This window comes from Lepidothrix coronata, unplaced genomic scaffold (assembly GCF_001604755.1).
Source record: "Lepidothrix coronata isolate B3197 unplaced genomic scaffold, Lepidothrix_coronata-1.0 Scaffold125, whole genome shotgun sequence".
NCBI classification, from domain to species: Eukaryota; Metazoa; Chordata; class Aves; order Passeriformes; family Pipridae; genus Lepidothrix; species Lepidothrix coronata.
In genome coordinates, this window is record NW_016690305.1 from 1,804,845 (window position 1) to 1,821,841 (window position 16,997).

At 50.4% G+C, this 16,997-nt stretch overlaps 1 protein-coding gene across 2 annotated transcripts; it reads left to right on the top strand.

The window, feature by feature from the left end:
* The first annotated feature begins 587 nt into the window (after positions 1–587).
* Positions 588–16,225, top strand: MSL2 (male-specific lethal 2 homolog (Drosophila)). 2 transcript variants are annotated; one of them, XM_017826362.1, is made up of 2 exons: positions 588–776; positions 12,666–16,225. In XM_017826362.1, exons 1-2 carry the CDS (start codon positions 635–637, stop codon positions 14,261–14,263), a joined length of 1,740 nt encoding a protein of 579 aa, XP_017681851.1. In that variant the 5' UTR covers positions 588–634; the 3' UTR covers positions 14,264–16,225. The 2 variants fall into 2 exon arrangements, with proteins under 2 accessions (XP_017681851.1, XP_017681852.1); XM_017826363.1 differs by lacking the exon at positions 588–776 and adding an exon at positions 1,050–1,200.
* The last annotated feature ends 772 nt before the right edge of the window (positions 16,226–16,997 follow it).

Consider the following 16,997-nt stretch of genomic DNA (forward strand, 5'->3'; position numbering starts at 1 on the left):
ATGGGCCCCGCCCCCGTGCGGCGGGCGCGCGCAGCCCGTGTCTCGCGGCGGGGCGCGGGCGCCGCTGGGGGGCGCTGGCGCGGCCCCCCGTTGCGGGGCGCGGGCGGCGCATGCGCGCAGCGGGCGCGGCGATGGCCCCGCAGTGACGGGCGGACTAACGGCGCCAGCGGAGCGGCCCGGCCCGGCCCGGCCCTGCCCCGGCCCGCCGCCCCGCCGGGGGATGCGGCCGCGCTGAGCCCGCGCACAGCCCCGCCGCCCCCGCCGCCCCGGGCAGCGCGGCCCCGCCGCCGCCGCCCCGCGCCCGCCCGCGGTTCGTGCCTGCGGCCGCCGCCATGCCGGGCCGCCGCTGAGGGAGGCGCCGACAGCAGCAGGGCCCGCGGTGCGGGCATGGCCCGCCCGCAGCTGCAGTAGCGCGGCCGCCGCCGCCCGCGCCGAGGCGCCGCTCGCAGCGAGGCCCCGCGGGGGGCGGAGGAGGAGCCGGCGCGGCCCCTCCGCGCTGCCGCCGCCGCCGCGCGGCCCCGGGCGGCCCGGACCAAGGTGACACCCGGGCGGCCCCCGCCCCGGGGCCACCCGCGCCCGCCGCCCGCGCGGACCTTCTTCTCAGCGCGGAGCCGGCGGCGAGCGAGCGGCGGCGATGAACCCCGTGAATGCCACTGCTCTCTACGTGTCCGCGAGCCGCCTGGTGCTCAACTACGACCCGGGGGACCCCCAGTCCTTTTCCGAGATTAACAAGCTCCTGCCCTACTTCAGGCAGTCCCTCTCCTGCTGCGTGTGCGGTGAGGATCTTTCTTTTGTTCCTGCACAATGAGGCTGCCCGGGGCTCCCGCACGGCCCTGGGCCGGGCCGGGCCGGGGCTGTACCGGGGCTGTGCCGGCCTGGCCTCGCCCCGGCCCGGGGCAGCTCCAGGGAAAGTTTCGCGGCCCCGCCGGGGGGGCGGCTCGGGAAGGTGCAGTGGGAAGAGTGTCGGGATAATCCCGCCCCCGGCGCGGGGCAGGGCGGGCACGGGGCTGTGGGAGCTCCCCAAAACACGGCGCCGTGCTGCGGGCACCGCTCCGGGGTGCGGGAGCCAGCGGCTGTCGGAACACCCCGCTGGAGTGGCTGTTGGAATACCCTGCCATGGTGGAGTTAATCGCTTTAAAAAAGCCACGACTAAGAGCCAGCGTGGTAAAAGATACTCCAAACAATCCCCAGACCGTGGAGGTAGGGAAAGAGGAACTGCTAACTTTCCTTCCCTCCCCCTTGAAATGTAAACAAAAAGTAATTCCGATTGAAAGCCAGGAATTTGGGGCGGGCATAAACAATAATTGATTTTTTTTAATGTGCCTATATGCCCTGTGACAATAATCACCATAAAAAGCAAACGGGCCGAAGGTCTGCTGGGCCTTCCCCACTCCCATTCCCCCCCCCCCAAAAAAAAAGAGCGTTCTGTGGGCAAAGGGAGCGTCTGGAATTTCGGTGTTCCAGGCTGGGGAGCGCTGGGAAGGAACCGCGTCCTGCTGTGTCTGTGGAGTGGGGGCACGTGGCCCTTCGGGAGGAAGCTCTGGGATAAGCTGTCAGCCCTTCTTGAACTTCCCTTTGCAGCTTCGGTCGGCGTAGGGAGAGGGCTCGGAGCTCTTGGACCTCTCGGTTGATTAATTTGTTAATTCTCCTTCTTTCCCTGCGGTAGTTTTGAGCCCCGGCTCTGTGCGTTCGTGTTTTCCTGCCCGTGTTTGTCGTTGCTGCTGTGTGTGCTCACACTCGGCTTGAATTGAATCACTGGGGTTTATAAAGTGAAATATTGTATTTATTTTCAGGGGGAGGGTTTCAGCTGTCGAGGCTGCTAAGCCAGTGTTGGATGCTTCCTATCCCTCCTCTCCTCCAGCTATTGGCTCCTCCCATTTAAAGACTTAGAAAATAGGGATCTTGTTTGTAGTGGGAAGGAGGGAGCCCGTTCCCAGGATCTCTGCAGCGTCACTTCCTGGAGTAATTTGAGGTGTTTTTTCCTCCTGGAACCCTGATGTCAGTATTGATGCACCTCTGCTCTTTATTTCTTATTACCTTAGGCTGGTTAATTCAGCCCTGACTGTGCTTTTTCCCCGTAAGTCCTTCCTGCTTTGGGTCAATCACCAGAGTGCTTTTGCCTAAAAATATGCAAATATTGTTCTGATTTGTTTTTAATAAGCTATTTACATAGGGACTGTGTGTTTCTAACTGCTGTGCTATCTGGGCTCTCCACTTTAAGCCTGGTCTTCTGAAATGTGTTCTTTGTTCTGCTTGCCTTGACTTCTTCCCTTCTTGGCCTTTTGCAATCCTGTTTTTACACTCTGTGCTATTGAAATCGTCTATCTTTAATTTGTCTCTGCCCAAATTTCTGAATATTTTTTTCCCCTCTTCAGCTTTTTTTCTTGCTTAGCTTTTCTCTCACTCTGAGTTTGGTAGAGCAAACCACGCTTTTTAGTTTGTTTTCTTCTCTTGCCTTGTGCCTCCATGAATGTTCCTACTTACAGACTATCCTTCATGGTCCCCCTTTCTCTCTTCATCCTTTATTTTAATTGAATGTCAAGGTTATTCCTTTGGTTTATGTTTTCCCTGCTGTGTCCAGCTTTCAGATAACTGGAGCTGCTGTTTATTTCAGTATTTAGCCTGAGTGATTACCCAGCCTTATCTCTGCCCCTGGGCTCCTGTTTGTGGGTGGCACGTCCAGAGGCCTCAGGAAATTCCAGGCTCTTTTTGAAGCTCTACAGTAAAAGAGTTTGTGTCCTGCAGTTCCTCAGGTGTCTCTCTGGACCCTGCAGGCAGCACTGCCCACTCTGGGGTTCCCCAGCACCCACAAACCTGCAGATCACACTGGTAAAGCCAAATCCACCTTCTTTTTCTTGTTTGCTTGTTGTGTTCCTTTCCTCCCACTTCTGTTGGTGCCTCCTTCACTCTTGATCCCTCTGACCTCGCTGGGGTATTTTTAAAATGCTCTTTTTCTGTTCTGTACTTCAGTGCTAAGGGCTTCTGCATGTTTAAAGTCACTGAAACTATCCAACTGTCAGAACCTTTTTAATGTGGGTGTTTTAAAAGTACTGAAGTAAAGATTGCATTGGGAGATCACAACAGTGGGTGCAATGACCACCCAAAACTTTACAGTGTGGGGTTGGTTTTGTTTGTTTGTGGTTTTGGTATTTTTAAAATTTAAATTCATAAAAGGTTGTCAGATGCCCACTCCTTTCTACCCTGTTTGTCTGTTTGGGCCATGAGATCCAAGGCCTGGCTCTGGGTTCCTGTGCACAGGGCTCTGGGTGTCTTCTGGGGGCACTTCCCATACACAGACCTCAGCAGATGCTGTCTGGACTGTAAAGGTGTAAAAACTGTGCTTTGTTGGAGAAATGGTGCCTGAATTATCAGTGGTAGTTCAAGTCTCAAGTGCAGGAATTCCCTTGCAGGAATTCCCTTGGGAAGTTACTCCCCAAGTGAGTGCTCCTTGTGCCATTCCCTCAGTGTGTGATCTCTGTGTATCCTGCGGTGCTTTGTTAGGCTGTAGGTCTGAATTCCACACTCAGGATTGTCCCTTTAATTTTAGGGAACAGTTTTTAGGGGAAATGAGCGCCAGCTCTACAAACCTGACGTTCTTTGGCTTCCCCTGTGTTCCCAGAGTATTTCCTTGTGGTCCCACAGTGCTGTACCCAGCTCACAGAGCAGGGCTGGCAGAAGCTTTTGGGCCCCTGTTGATGATAAGATTCTAACTGCAGCTCTGGTTTCAGACTCGGATTGGCACACACAGAGCTGAGCAGGACAAAGCCCAAATGCAAACACAGTGTGTCACTGAGGCTGCTGGGGGGGTTCAGGGCTCCTCCTGCCTCGTGGGGGATGAAGGTTCACTTCTGCTCTGGCCGTGTGTGTGTTTCTAGGACTTAAGTGTGATCATGTGACAGTTTCCTGGACAGTGCTGGCGGTGATACATCATCCTTTTACAGGGATGTATAAGACAGTATTTCCTAGAGCTTTTACAACTTAAAAATAACTGCTCCCGAGTGTGCATTAGGCAGAGAGGCTGTGCCTTGTGTGTTTGGAAGATGTGAAATACAAGTTCCAGTCTCTGGAATAAAGGGATTATTATTAAGTTGCATATTAACACCATGTTTAGTTTAAAAATAGTTTAGTAGAATTTATGCAGCAAACTTGTATGTTTTAAAAGTCCTGCCTGTTGGGATAAAATTCTCCCAACAGTGCCTTTCTCAGGTTCAAATCCCAGGTAGGTCACTGCAGGTCAATCAGAGGTTCAGCTGCTTTTCAGCAATAACAGCCCTCTCCGAAACTCAGTTGAATTGTAGGAGACACAGTTGCCAGTCAGATCAGCTGAGCGTTTTCTCCACGGGAAACCTCACCCTGGAACCCCTGGCAGATATTTCAAAGGGGTGTGAAAGATTGTTAGTGCTGATTCAGAGTGGGAAAGTGCCAGGGAGGTGGCAGGGCTGTGGGACAGCACTTCATGCCTGGCCAGGAACCCGGCTGCGAAATACAGGATGGGAACACAGTTCTTGTCTTACACATCCTGTAATCCAAGGAAGGGGATGTGAGACAACACGTGGCTGTAGGGAGATTAGGGGTGGGGAGGAACAAAGAAAGCCCATGAGAGCCCTGCCTGGTGCCTCCTGCAGCCCCCCCCGAGTGTTCTGAGGCAGCTCCTGGTGGTTCTGGTCAGGGGGTTGGAGGCTCAGGGGTGCAGTAGCATCGTGGAAGCAACTCCCAAGCGTGGGAATGCCATGGATTGCCAAAAAATCAAATAAAAACTGCTGACTGTTTGTTTTCCTGTGTAAAGATTAGTGTAGGGATAGTTCCCTCCTGCTCTTGTGTAAATGTAACAGGCTGTTTTTGAGAGTTTTATACTGCCAGTATAGGTCGAATGGAGTGTATAATATAATTACATGTTATAAGCAATTATACTTATCAGTGGAATTATGGGGCCCATTCTGCTGGCTGGGTTTGACATTCCCCCATGTGGTTGTGTAAAATTCTCCATCTTTGTGCCCTTTTGTCCATGTGAAGGCTCCTCCTCTTCTTCCTCCCCCCTCTCTGAGGTGCTGTGTCCCTCACACCCCTCCCTGGTCCGGGTGTCCTCAGGGGTGTCCCAGTGCTTTGGGCTGCACTTGGTCACCGGGAAATGATGGGAATTAGGCCTGTACAGTTTGATTAATCTTTGATGTGAACATTCCTGCAAGTTTCTGGGGGAAGCAGCACCACAAGCAAGGGGAATGCCAGGGAATTTTGGCTCTGGAGTGAGCAGTTTCCCTGTCAGTGATGGAGGAGGAGAGACAGGGATGCAGGGAGACAGCCTGGGGCAGGCAGCACTTACCTGCTGTCCCTCGGAGAAGGGGACAGGGTTGAGTGGCACCTAAACAGACTGAAACTTCCTAGAAAATTCAGTTTCCTGGCACAGAGATGGAAGGAGGGAGAAGAAAGAAATTCCCACTGTAATAAAACTTAATTATATGCATGGTACTGGTTTTACTGTTTGGGAAATGAGCATGGCTGAGCTAAACCCAGATATCAAAGTCTTAAAGTGAAAAAGTGTATTTAAGTTTTGTGATGGAAGAGTTTAGCCTAGAACTCTCCTTCCTTGTCTGTTCTCCCTGGATTAAGGAGAGTGAAGACTGATTCATGATTGGAGTTGCCTTTTATGTTTGAGAAGTGATCTGGCTCTGGGCTTTTTTTTAGGTATTTTTTCATTGACATTTTCTTTTTTTCAATGATGAAAATACTCTCCAGGTATCACCTTATGGTGGTTTTTTAAAAGTATGTTATTTTCCCCTTAAAAATTACATGAGTAGTTGCCAAAATACTTTGGAATTTGTGAAGAATGTGCAGAATAAGCAAAATCTCTGAAACAGCCACCGGGGAGCGTGGACTGGGGGCCTGGGTACCTCTCAAATACCTCCTGCTGCGGGTGTTCCTTTTCTTCTTCTTTTGGAGAAGCAGTTGTCTATCAGATGTCCACTCACATCTCTGAGGGCACCGATTTTTAGCCAAGAACACGTGGGATGATTTCTCTTCCTCTCAAAATCTGCCCACTCCGATTCCCTGCGTCCCTTTCCTGTTTTTAAATCCCGGGTGCGACTCTGGGGGGCAGTGCCTTGTCACTGCAGAAGTGTTGATAACGTCAGCTCCTCCCCGTTGAACTGGGAGTGGTTTCCAAACTCCAGATGCTGCTGTCTCAGAAGGAAAGGAGGAGTAGGAAGAGAAGTGGCTCTGGTTTCCCCCGTGGCTGGCTGGCAGTGGTTTCCAGGGGAGGTTCAGTGTTTGCTCTGATGGGATTGGAGATGAGTGTTCCTGTCGAGGCTCTGGAGGGGATGGATGGGCTCTGCTGGTCCCTGAGGACAGTGATTAAACCATTGCCTTCCAGAGTGGGCCAAGAGGAGTTAATGTGTGGCCAAGAGGCACCTTTATGGGATGGCCGAGTTGTCCCAGTCTGTGGGCACAGGGCACTCAAACACCTTCCTCTGGGTTTGTTTTCTTTGCCATCTCACCATTTGCAGATTAGGTTGTGTAAATATGGACTGAGCATTCCTGGATGTTCCACTGGAGTTCGTTGTGAGTGCAGTAACTGAGTGGAGAGCTGGTGCCCAGCACAGCCTTCCTCGAGCACGGTGCTTGTTGGACAGCACAGGTTTCCCTGCTCCTCCCAGGAGTGACTCCCAAGTCCTTCAGTAATTTGTTATTCTGTGTGTGCTCAGGGCTGGCTCCTACTCAGGGGCCTCGGGGAGCACAGTTTCCTCCAGGAGTGCCCAGCTAACCTTGTGCAAGCGCTTCTGTTTGGGGGGGAAAATGGTTTTCATTCCTCTTTGGTTTGCTCGGGGAATGTGATCGACTGGGGAATGTGATCGACTCAATCAGTAACTTTCAAAGCAGCTTTTAACTCTTTGGAGCGTTTCTGCTGCATGCAAACACATTAATCTTACACCTAGAGGAGAGATGTTAACTTTGCTATTTGAAACCTCTGAAAATATAACAACCTTGACTTTTAAAAAGCAGCATTATGTGAAAATTTTACTCTGGATGGTGAAAATAATGAATTTTTTTTTTTTTTTTTAGCCTCAAAGTTTGAACTTTAGCACCTATTCTGTTAAAAATACATTTAGAATTCTTCCAGTCAGGGATTTTGTAAACACAAAGACTTTCAAACAGAAATAAAACTTTGACATAGGACTTAGTGAATATGTTCTGTTGTTTCTTATGCAGGGTGTGGACCCTGAGAAGAAGGCAGTCCCTTCTGCACTTCAAATGCAATTTGTTGTCATTTTTTTTTTCCTTGAAGTTTAGCTGAAGAGATTGACTGTAATTCTCCAAATATGCAGAAAAATAGTCTATCTTCTGATCATGGTTAATTTGGGTTCCCATGGTGTTCAGGCAAAAATAGTGCCCTTTTTATTCCTCCAAAGAGTTACAGTCATTAATTCATTAGTCACGACCATCCCTATATGAGGCTAATACTTTCTGTAGGTCATTTTTCCTAGTTGTTTGTTGATGCAGGATGCTCAGGAATATCCAACAGCCAGCAGAATGTTTTCTCTAATGAAATTTTGAAATAAGTATTTTTAGTTGGTTTGGGGGGGTTGTTAATGCTATTTTGTGTCCCACATTTCCATTTCACCCCACGGGAATCTGTCAGTGGTTGTGACTGTCTTTGGTTGGATTCCAGTGGCACTGTTGTGGGAGTTGTGGTGATCTGAGGGCAAGGTGGTGTCTTCAGTGGTGTCCCTGAGTTCCCAGGTGAACTCTCTCTGTTCCTCTGTGCTGGGAAGCTTGGGGGTTTTTTATTTTTTATTTTTTTGGTTTTGGCTGAATGAAACTATTTCTGTCTACAAACTCTTGTCTCAACCCCCCTGAAAGGATAATATTTCCAGTGTTGTCATTGTGAACTCCCCTTGCTTCCACCCGTGTTTCAGACGTGGGTTCAGAGCTTTGCACTGGGAATACTGGGAATGTGTGTATTTGTGTCCATCAGCCAAGAGTGTGGTCGCTGCAAACGCTGGGGTGTTTTGGGAACACTGCAGTGGGTGGGATCCCTGATCCTGGGTGAAGGGCACCTCTGCCAGGGGATCCAGGCAGGTCCTGTGTGCTGGGAGGGGCTGCCAAACATTGTCCTGCCTGGAGCAGTGGAGCAGGGCAGGGTCGGGGCTGGGCACTCTGAGTCCTGGGGCAGTGTTGGGGAAGTCCATCAGCCCCACCAGCTACGGCCCACGGGGGAGGGCTGGGGGGCTGTGGATGGAGACCTTTCCCTGCTGTGCCATCCCTGGCACTTAACCCTTGCTCTGCCCTCTGTGAGCTGTGTGTGTAGTTCCCTTCTCCTTTAGTAAGGATGCAGATCCCCCCGGATCAGCCAGATCTTCCCCGTTTATTTTCTCCCTCTGCAGATGGCTGACAGACCTTTTCACTGCTCATCATATGCCTGCCTGTCTGTCGGCAGGAGCTCTGCAAACAGTGCCCGGGAGATGCTGTGCTTTGGGAGGGGGTTTCCTTTTGCATGCTTTGCTTTGAAGCCTCTTGGAGCTGCTTGTTCTTCAGTGGGCTCCAGCTGATCATTCCTGAGGTGGAAAGGTGCTGTGTGGGGTGGGAGAGTGGAGGGGAGAGCAGAGCTTTTCTTTCCAGGAGCAGCTGCAGGTGGATGGATGGCTGGACACTGTGGAGTGAACCAGCTCCTGTCCTTTTGCTGAGCTCTGGAGCCTCAGTGAGGCAATTTGTTGGAGCTCACTGGCTCTTGGTAATTATTTTAGTAGAAACAATCAGATCCCGTTTCATCCAGAAATGAAAAGGCTGGAAGTGTAGCAGTCCAGCTTCTGGATGTGACTTTGGGGTCCTTGCCATGTATGTTGCTCCAGAGGGATGGAGCTTCCTGTTCCTCAGCACTTCTAGCCCTGCAGTCTTGGTTTAACAGTGAAATCAGGGTCACTGTAATTGTGATGTTTGATGTGCACAGATTGACTGGGGCAGGTGAGCTCCTCTTTTCCGTGGGTGTCATCCTACCACAGTGGGAGAGCACAGTGGAGTGAGAGGAGCTCCCAGTGCTGCCTGTGCCCTGCAGAGCCAGGGGGTCCTGGTGACCCCAGTGCAGCTGAGGATTAAAGATTCTCTGCCTGACCAATGTTAGAGACCAACCCCAGCCACACATTCATTTCTATTCGTAACAAAAATTGATATACTTTTTTCTATTTCACTTCATGAAATTAAGATTTAATAATGTGATTCTTAAGATTTGAAGTTGGTAAAAAAGGCAGGATAATTATGTTTCAGTAGCATTTCCAAGGACCCTAAATGAGTTATTTGTGTTCAGCCCCTTTTCTGCTCCCTGGTGAGAAAGGCAGGAGGTGACTGTTCCAAGCCTTTCTTCCCAGTGAACTTCATCCGTTTGCTGTGATTCCCAATCCCTCTTCTCCCTTCGGTCCCAGAGATACAATTTGCAGGTGCTTCCCCTGTCCCTGCAGCTGTGAAGTGATGCTCATTAAGGAACACAATAGGAAGTATTGCTTGTGCTTTAAGTGACCTCCCTGCCGGTGCAGCCTGTCCAGGACTCGTTGGCAAATCAGGTATTAGAAGTCTTTCCCCTGTGCATGCTGCTCATGGAATGTGAGTGCTCATGTTAAGTCAAGCTTTCTGGAAGTTGGGTAGTTAAGAGCTGGTGTGGAGGGGAAGTCTCTTATTGGAGGCTTTGTAAGAACGTGATTCTGCTTTGGGTGTATCAATACAGCCCTTGCAAAAGAGGGGACAGACAGGGCAAGGTTTAGGAACACCGAGCCCCGGAGGGCAGTGCAGTGGAGGCCTGAAGAGTAACCGTGGAGGATCTCACAGGGGCGAGTGGCTGCTCGGGAGAACGACAAATTCAATTTACCTTAGAGAAATGTTAAATTGTTACTGTGAAAAACTATCACGTTCTCAGGGCCCACCATTTTTACTTCTTACAGATCTATATAAATTATTCCATTTATAGAGAGGGGTGGCACTGATGGGCACCAGGCAAAGGTGTAGTCTTGGCCTTGCAGTGGAAACCTGCAGGTTGAGGGGGCAGCTCAGGGCTGTGTGTGTGGGACTGTGCTGCTCGCTGGGCACCACTCCTGGGCATCTCAGGGATGAAACTTCATTGGCAGTTGGCATCTCATGGTTGGCTTTCCTTTTTTTAACTTACCAATACTAAAGCTCTGCCACAGAATCCAGAGGCGAGAGAAACTTTGGAGAATGAATATTCAGTGAGCTCCGAGCTCCAACTGAAACTCTTCCCCCAGCCCAGGCATTCCCGATGTCTCTCCCGTGTAGGTTGCCTGGCATTTACTGAGAGCAGCCTCAGTGAGAGCAGGGGGAGTGTTTTTTCTTGTCGGTCCGTCTGGTTTTCCCTCGGAGCTTCTGGAAATTTAAATTTTGCTGTACCCTCTTTTAGCATTCCTACTCACTCAGGAGTTCCAGCCAAATGTATTTTGGGAGGAATAAAACGCACAGTTGGCGATGCCTTTTTAAAAATCTAATTAGGAGTTAAAATGGTATCTGGTTTATTTGGCCCCGTCGCTGCTGTGTTTTAGTTCTGTAAAGCATCAGAACTCAGCCTTAGCATCGGGGGGAGCAAAGGGGGGCGAGGAGCACACCCAGCTGCTTTGTCATTAATTAATTATGGTCTTAAGCTGTGCCAGGGGAGGTTTAGGTTGGATATTAGGAAGAATTTCTTTCCAGAGAGGGTAATCAGCCATTGGAATGGGGTGCCCAGGGAAGTGGTGGATTCTCCGTCCCTGGAGGTGTTTAAGGTGAGACTGGATGTGGCATCAGTGCCATGGGCTGGGAACCACAGCGGGGTTGGATCAAGGGTTGGACTTGATGATCTCAGAGGTCCCTTCCAACCCAGCTGATTCTGTGATTCTAATTGGGTATTAATTAGCTGTTAATGCTGGTGGCTTTTGGCCATGGGAGCTCTGGCTCTGAAGTGTCAGAGCATTAAAGGAAGAAGTGTTTGGGGTGTTTGCCTCCTGCTTGTCCTGCTGGAGAGGCTCCAGCTCCAGTGTTGGTGAGCTCCTGCTGAGGGACACGACTTGTGCTGTGGTTTCAGGTGTTGGCTTTGTCCTCCCCGTGGGACTTAGGGACTCCCAAAATCAAATCCCTCTGAGGACCATGGTGGCCCCCTCTGCCTCTGCTTGTATGGTGTCATTTCAAGGGAACTGATAACAAAAATGGGAATTCCCACTGTGGGTTGGACCCTGTGACTCCAAGTTCCACCTGTTGGCTTTAAATCTCCACGGCTTGACTCGAAGAGTGTTTTCTGTCTTCTCATGGTGGGTCTGCTCACACTGTCCTGGCAGGTCTCACTGGTGACACTGTCTGTGCCACCTCCCAGCTTTCTAAACAGTTGTATTTTGCTCAGTTTATGAAAAAAATACTATCTAAGGGCAACTTCAGCACTGACTCTTGTGATTTGTGGCTCAAAAACCAGTTTACATCAAGCCACACTTCCCGAAAGACAGCTCAGGTGGGGGCTGGAGCGGCCCTTTCCCAAAATGGGATCAGGGAATGCAGGGAAAAAGTATCAGGCAAGTGAGCAATGAGAGAAAATATCTTTGTATCTGTTATGTTTGTTTTGTTCTCTCAGTCAGTTTGATATGTGCATTTTGCTTCCTCTTCCCAAATGGTTTAATTTTATTCATTTGCCTTAGCAGCATGTTTTCACTTTGGAAAATCTGGGTGGGAATTCCCTGATGGCTGTAACTCATCCAACAGAGGCTCCTTCTGGGAGAAGGGGCTGATCAAAGCTGAGAATGTGCTGCTTGGAGAGGAGGGGAGCCCTGGTGCTGGGATGGCAGAGATACTCTGCAATTTAATTTGGGAGATGGAATATCTTCCTGGCCTGGAGCTGGCTGGAAATAGCAAAGCAGTCTTGTCACTGGCTGGATATAGGAACTCCTTGGGTTGTTTCTGTACAGAATTTTAGTTCTTTCCCATTTTATCCTTAGGTGATATTTAGGTTGTTTTTAAGGAAAACCAAAACCACTCTTTCAGGCTTTTACAGTTTTGGGGATCTGTAGACAAAACCTTCCAGACTGTCAGTGCTGGGGGTCTGAGACTTTCTGTGCTGTCAGGTGTGTGTGGATTCCTTTAGCAACTGATTTTTAGTAGTTTTTTATTCTTAACAGTAAGATCTCAGAGAAAATCCTTTCATTCTGATGGCTTCACTAAACACTAAATGAAAAGTAACACAGAGTCTGCTGTGTTTCCTTCCCCTTCGGGGTGGATGTTCCATCGTTTTTACATCCTGTTTAGAGTTTCCCTCTGCTCTATTGCCATTTGTTTTTCCTAATTCCATTAAAATCTCTGCATTAACTTGTCACAGGAGTTGCACTTCTGGTAAAGTCCTAGAAATCTTGTGTGTTCCATAAGTTTTCCTGGACAAAACTGAAGGGGACAAGGGGCTTGGTGGTATTGGAGCTGAGAGTGTTTGTAAAGGCTGCAGCACACAACCCGTGATGGTGGGATGGGTTTCTTATTTAATGTTTCAAAAGCAGATGGGCAGCTGTGAGGTTTATACAGGCTGTCACTGGGATGGGACGCTTTCTGGTGACCAGCTGAACTTTCTGAGGCAATTTTTTTTGACAGTACAAAAAATTAATCCCCTGCTGTCCAGGAAACCTGCCTTGAGTCCATTGTAATCTTCCTCTTCCTTTTTCCCTTAGGAAATTTGCTACAAGACCCTATTGCTCCCACCAACTCCACATGCCAGCACTATGTCTGCAAAACCTGTAAAGGCAAGAAGATGATGATGAAACCGTCGTGTAGCTGGTGCAAGGACTATGAGCAGTTTGAGGAGAACAAGCAGCTGAGCATCCTGGTGAACTGCTACAAGAAGCTGTGCGAGTACATCACACAGACGCCCCTGGCCCGGGACATCATCCAGGCCGTGGATTGCTCGGCAGACCTGCTGGCCCTGCTCAAGGATGGGTCCCCCCTGCACGAGGACGCCGAGAAACCTTCCGACGCGGCCCTGGCTCTGTGCCTGACACATTCCCCGGTCCCCTCCACCTCGGAGCTGCCCAGCGACGCCCCGGCGGGGTTCCCCTCGGTGCCCGAGGCCACGCACAACGCCGACGGCCGGGGCTCGGCCATCAACGGGCTGCCCAGCTGTAACGGGCTGCCGGGGGAGAAGCTGGGGGTGAGCCTGCCGTCCCCGGAGCACGCCAGCGCCATCGACGTCTGCGGCGCCGGGGACTACATCAAGACGGAGGAGCTGCCGGGCGGCCTGCAGCCCGTGTGCGACCCCGTGTCGGGCAGCGACCTGTGCCCCGCGGGCATCGACATCTGCGGCTTCAGCGAGGACATGAAGCCGGGCGGGTCGCTGCTGCTCAGCGTGGAGGAGGTGCTGCGCAGCCTGGAGACCGTGTCCGGCACCGAGGTCTGCGACTCGGGCCTGCAGCCCGGCCTGGAGGCGAACATGGCCAACGGCCCCTTCCTGCAGCTCTCCCCCCCTCCCCTCAGCCATAACATTTTCATGTCCACGGAGGCTTCTCCTCACGGCATCTCCTGCACGGCGGCCACGCCCAAGGTGGTGAAGTTGAACAGGAAGCGGTCCCGCTCCGAAAGCGACAGCGAGAAGGTCCAACCTCTGCCCATCTCCAGCATCATCTGCGGCCCAACCCTGGGAGCGTCGGCTCCCGTGACGGTGAAACAGGAGAACAAAATGTCTCTGCAGCCCATTGCGACTGTACCCAACGGAGGCACCACCCCCAAAATCAGTAAAACTGTGCTCCTGTCTAACAAAAGCATGAAAAAGAACCTAGAACATGCCCCTAAGAAATCCCACCCGAAAGCCAAACCGGGGGTGCTGAAAACGAAAGACAAGGCAAAGGAGAAAGTTCCCAGCAGTAACGTTATGCCAGGAAGCCCAACAAAAACTGTGTATAAAAAGCCACAAGAAAAGAAAGGGTGTAAATGTGGTCGTGCCACCCAAAATCCAAGTGTTCTTACCTGCCGTGGCCAACGCTGCCCTTGCTACTCGAACCGCAAAGCCTGCCTTGACTGCATATGCCGTGGCTGCCAAAACTCCTACATGGCCAACGGGGAGAAGAAGCTGGAGGCGTTTGCAGTGCCAGAAAAGGCCTTGGAGCAGACCCGGCTGACTTTGGGCATTAACGTGACGAGCATTGCGGTGCGCAATGCCAGCACGAGCACCAGTGTAATCAATGTGACAGGGTCACCAGTAACGACGTTTTTAGCTGCCAGTACACACGATGAGAAAAGTTTGGATGAAGCTATAGACATGAGATATGACTGCTGAGTCTGTCTTTCTTTTCCCTGCCCTCCGTAGGGGAACTGCTACAGGTTTAAGGCAGCTATGGTTCTGTTTAACTTGCTGGAGCTCCTGCGTTTAGATCACTTGTATCAAGTGTTTTTCATTGCTATGTTCTGTGTATTAGTGTCTGGGAAATAGTTGCAGATAATGGAGGAGTTACCCTAAAACTGTTTTTAGTTCTTACAGCACCTCATAGTTTGAGATCGATTGCTGATGTAAATGATTTTATCACAAGATCTTTGACAGGAATATATTGACCTCATTGTACTTGCTCGTGCTTTGTGCTCAGTCAAAGCTTCGGCTCCAGTGTAGAGCAGTGGCATCCGGTTAGTCCATCTCAACGGTGCTACACTGTGCTGTGGAAGACTGGCTGTCGAGGGGTTACAGTCACCGTGACCAGGGAATGCCCCGGTACTCCTGTGGGAAAGGCAGGAGGAGGACACAGTCTGGCAAGGGTAGGTACTGGCTGCCTGTGGGAACTGGGTATCTGCTCTAGGGAACAGCTCACAATTACAGACAGGATTAGTAAATACATTACAAAGCTGACAGGCCAGAAGGCAGCTCAGGCTGCAGGCAGGGGCAGGAGGGTCGGGCAGATACCGGGTCAGACTGCTCGGATACACCGTCCTGGGAACAACATCACCCCTGGCAGCTCCAGGGCCATGTCCCTGCTCAGTCACCCCTCTGTGCCAGCTCCCCCTGGGTGATGTCACTGCTGGCTTTGGCAGGGGGAGAACAGCGCTTGGACCCAGCCAAGGCTCCACTTTTGGTAGCACCATCCTCTCCCTTTCCTGCTCCCCCTGGTTTTTTCTTGAGTTCCTGCTGGTTTTACTGCTGTTGCTTCTAGAGAAGAGAAGGGGGGTTGTGGGTTACAGAGAGACCCCTTGGCTGATTTTCCCCCTTCAGTGCCAGGATACAGAGATTCCACAGCACTGGGCGGACTTTGATCCAGTTTGTACCATGACAGCTCCTCCCTCTGAGGGGAGTTCTCCACTGACAGGCACCTTCCAGCCAGGGCAGAGGATCGATGGCTGTCCAAGGTCAAACATTCTGGGTGTTTGCTAAACACAATAAGCTATGTATAGCTCACTCCACCCCAAATCTATCTCATTTTCTGCTAAAATGCTAAAAGTAGCTTTTGAAGGTCAGTGCTTTTCAGCCAACCTGGGCCAAAAGGCTCGAAAATGGAAACATAACCCAAAGTTGTCGAGAGCTTATCTGGAAAAGTGTTACAGTGAAAGAATTCCTGTCAGGAACTCAGTTTTACACAAAAATGGTTGATTCCAGCACAATCCCTAAGCAGGGGGCCCAAGAGTTTAGCCGTGCAGTTACAAAAGTCAGACTGCTCTGGGAAGGCAAAAATCTCTCCTCTTGCAGTGATACAGCACAACCTGAGGGTGGGCTGACTGGAACACGAGCGTTTCTGTCTCATCTCAAAGGCAATTCCTGTTTCAAGGGCGTGTTCAGCAGCGTGTGGGTTGTTGAGTTCCTCCCCTGCTCCCACCTTCCCTTGCCCGCAGGCGGTGCCGGGGGCTTTGACCTGGCACAAAGCACGTACAGTGGCGGTTCCTCACCGGAGACATGAGCAAACCCCTTTGGACACAAATGGCACCTCCTTTTGTTTTGTAGTGTACCATGGTGTCATTTTCTGTGAATGTGGTCAGAGCTTTTTGTTGGTTTTGGTTTGTTTCTCCCCCCGTCTTTTCTGTGGGGTGGGCAGGGTGGGGGGTTAAAGCCATAGGAAGAAAAATGTGATGTACGTGTCCAGTCTGTACTTTTTTGTTTTTGTTTTGCAAGAAGAGTTGAAAAATATTTTTGATAATGAGTAAATGGTGGAAAATGCTTCTTAGTATTCTTGTCTTTATTTGCCAACCCGAGTACCTAAGATCTGTGTTTTTTAGCCCTCCTGAGATTTAACGATGTCCTATTAAAATGTATTTAGTTAAACTTGTATGTGATTTTTGTGTTGACCCAGAAGGATCCTACCAGTTCCTAATTTGGTGGTTTGATCGTGACCTACTAATGTAAATCTGTTTATTAGTCCACTACGTGTAAGCGAAGCAGCCCCCGGAGCTGGGAGTGAACTGCACAGCATGGGTTGTTTGGGAATGCTTTTGCAGAGCTGTTAAGTTTTGCTGAGATTGTTGATGGTACATTTTTAGGACTTTCATTAAATTAAATACAAAGTACCTTTGCTCCAGAAATGTGGGAGTATTTGGAATCTTTACTATCTCACTGCTGCATCCAGTGTGGTACCAAAAGTTGGAGAATTTAGGTCAAGCGTGTTTTGGAGCTGTCGACAGGAGAGCCCTGATGGTTCATGTAAAACTGCAAATGGTAGATTCAGGTTGTTTTTAAAAACATTTCCTTTTATGCTGCCACATTCTTGAAATGTATATTAAAATTCAAATTGATTTAATAAATGTTAGTTTTCTAATTCTATTTTGCAACTGCTGAGGGCATCAGTGTGGCATATGTTGAACTTATTGTCTGAATACTACTCTAAATACTACTTAGTCCAGTGATGACTAATTCTGTAATTGTTTAAATTAGGCCTGGCTTGCTTTGGTTTCGTCGCCCTCCTGGCTAGTTGTTCCTGAGGAGCTGAGCAGTGGGAGGGCTCAGCTCGGTGCTGGCAGGAACTGCAGCGGTCCCAGCTGGAAACTGTCCTGGTCGGGGCCCTTCCTCCCCGTGGTCCAAGAGCAGAGGGAGACCTCGG

Excerpts from the sequence above, each read along its gene's own strand:
- MSL2 (XM_017826362.1), top strand. The coding sequence starts at position 635 with ATGAACCCCGTGAATGCCACTGCTCTCTACGTGTCCGCGAGCCGCCTG. Across the intron at positions 777-12,665 it reads CCTCTCCTGCTGCGTGTGCG|GAAATTTGCTACAAGACCCT; the intron begins GTGAGGATCTTT and ends TTTTTCCCTTAG.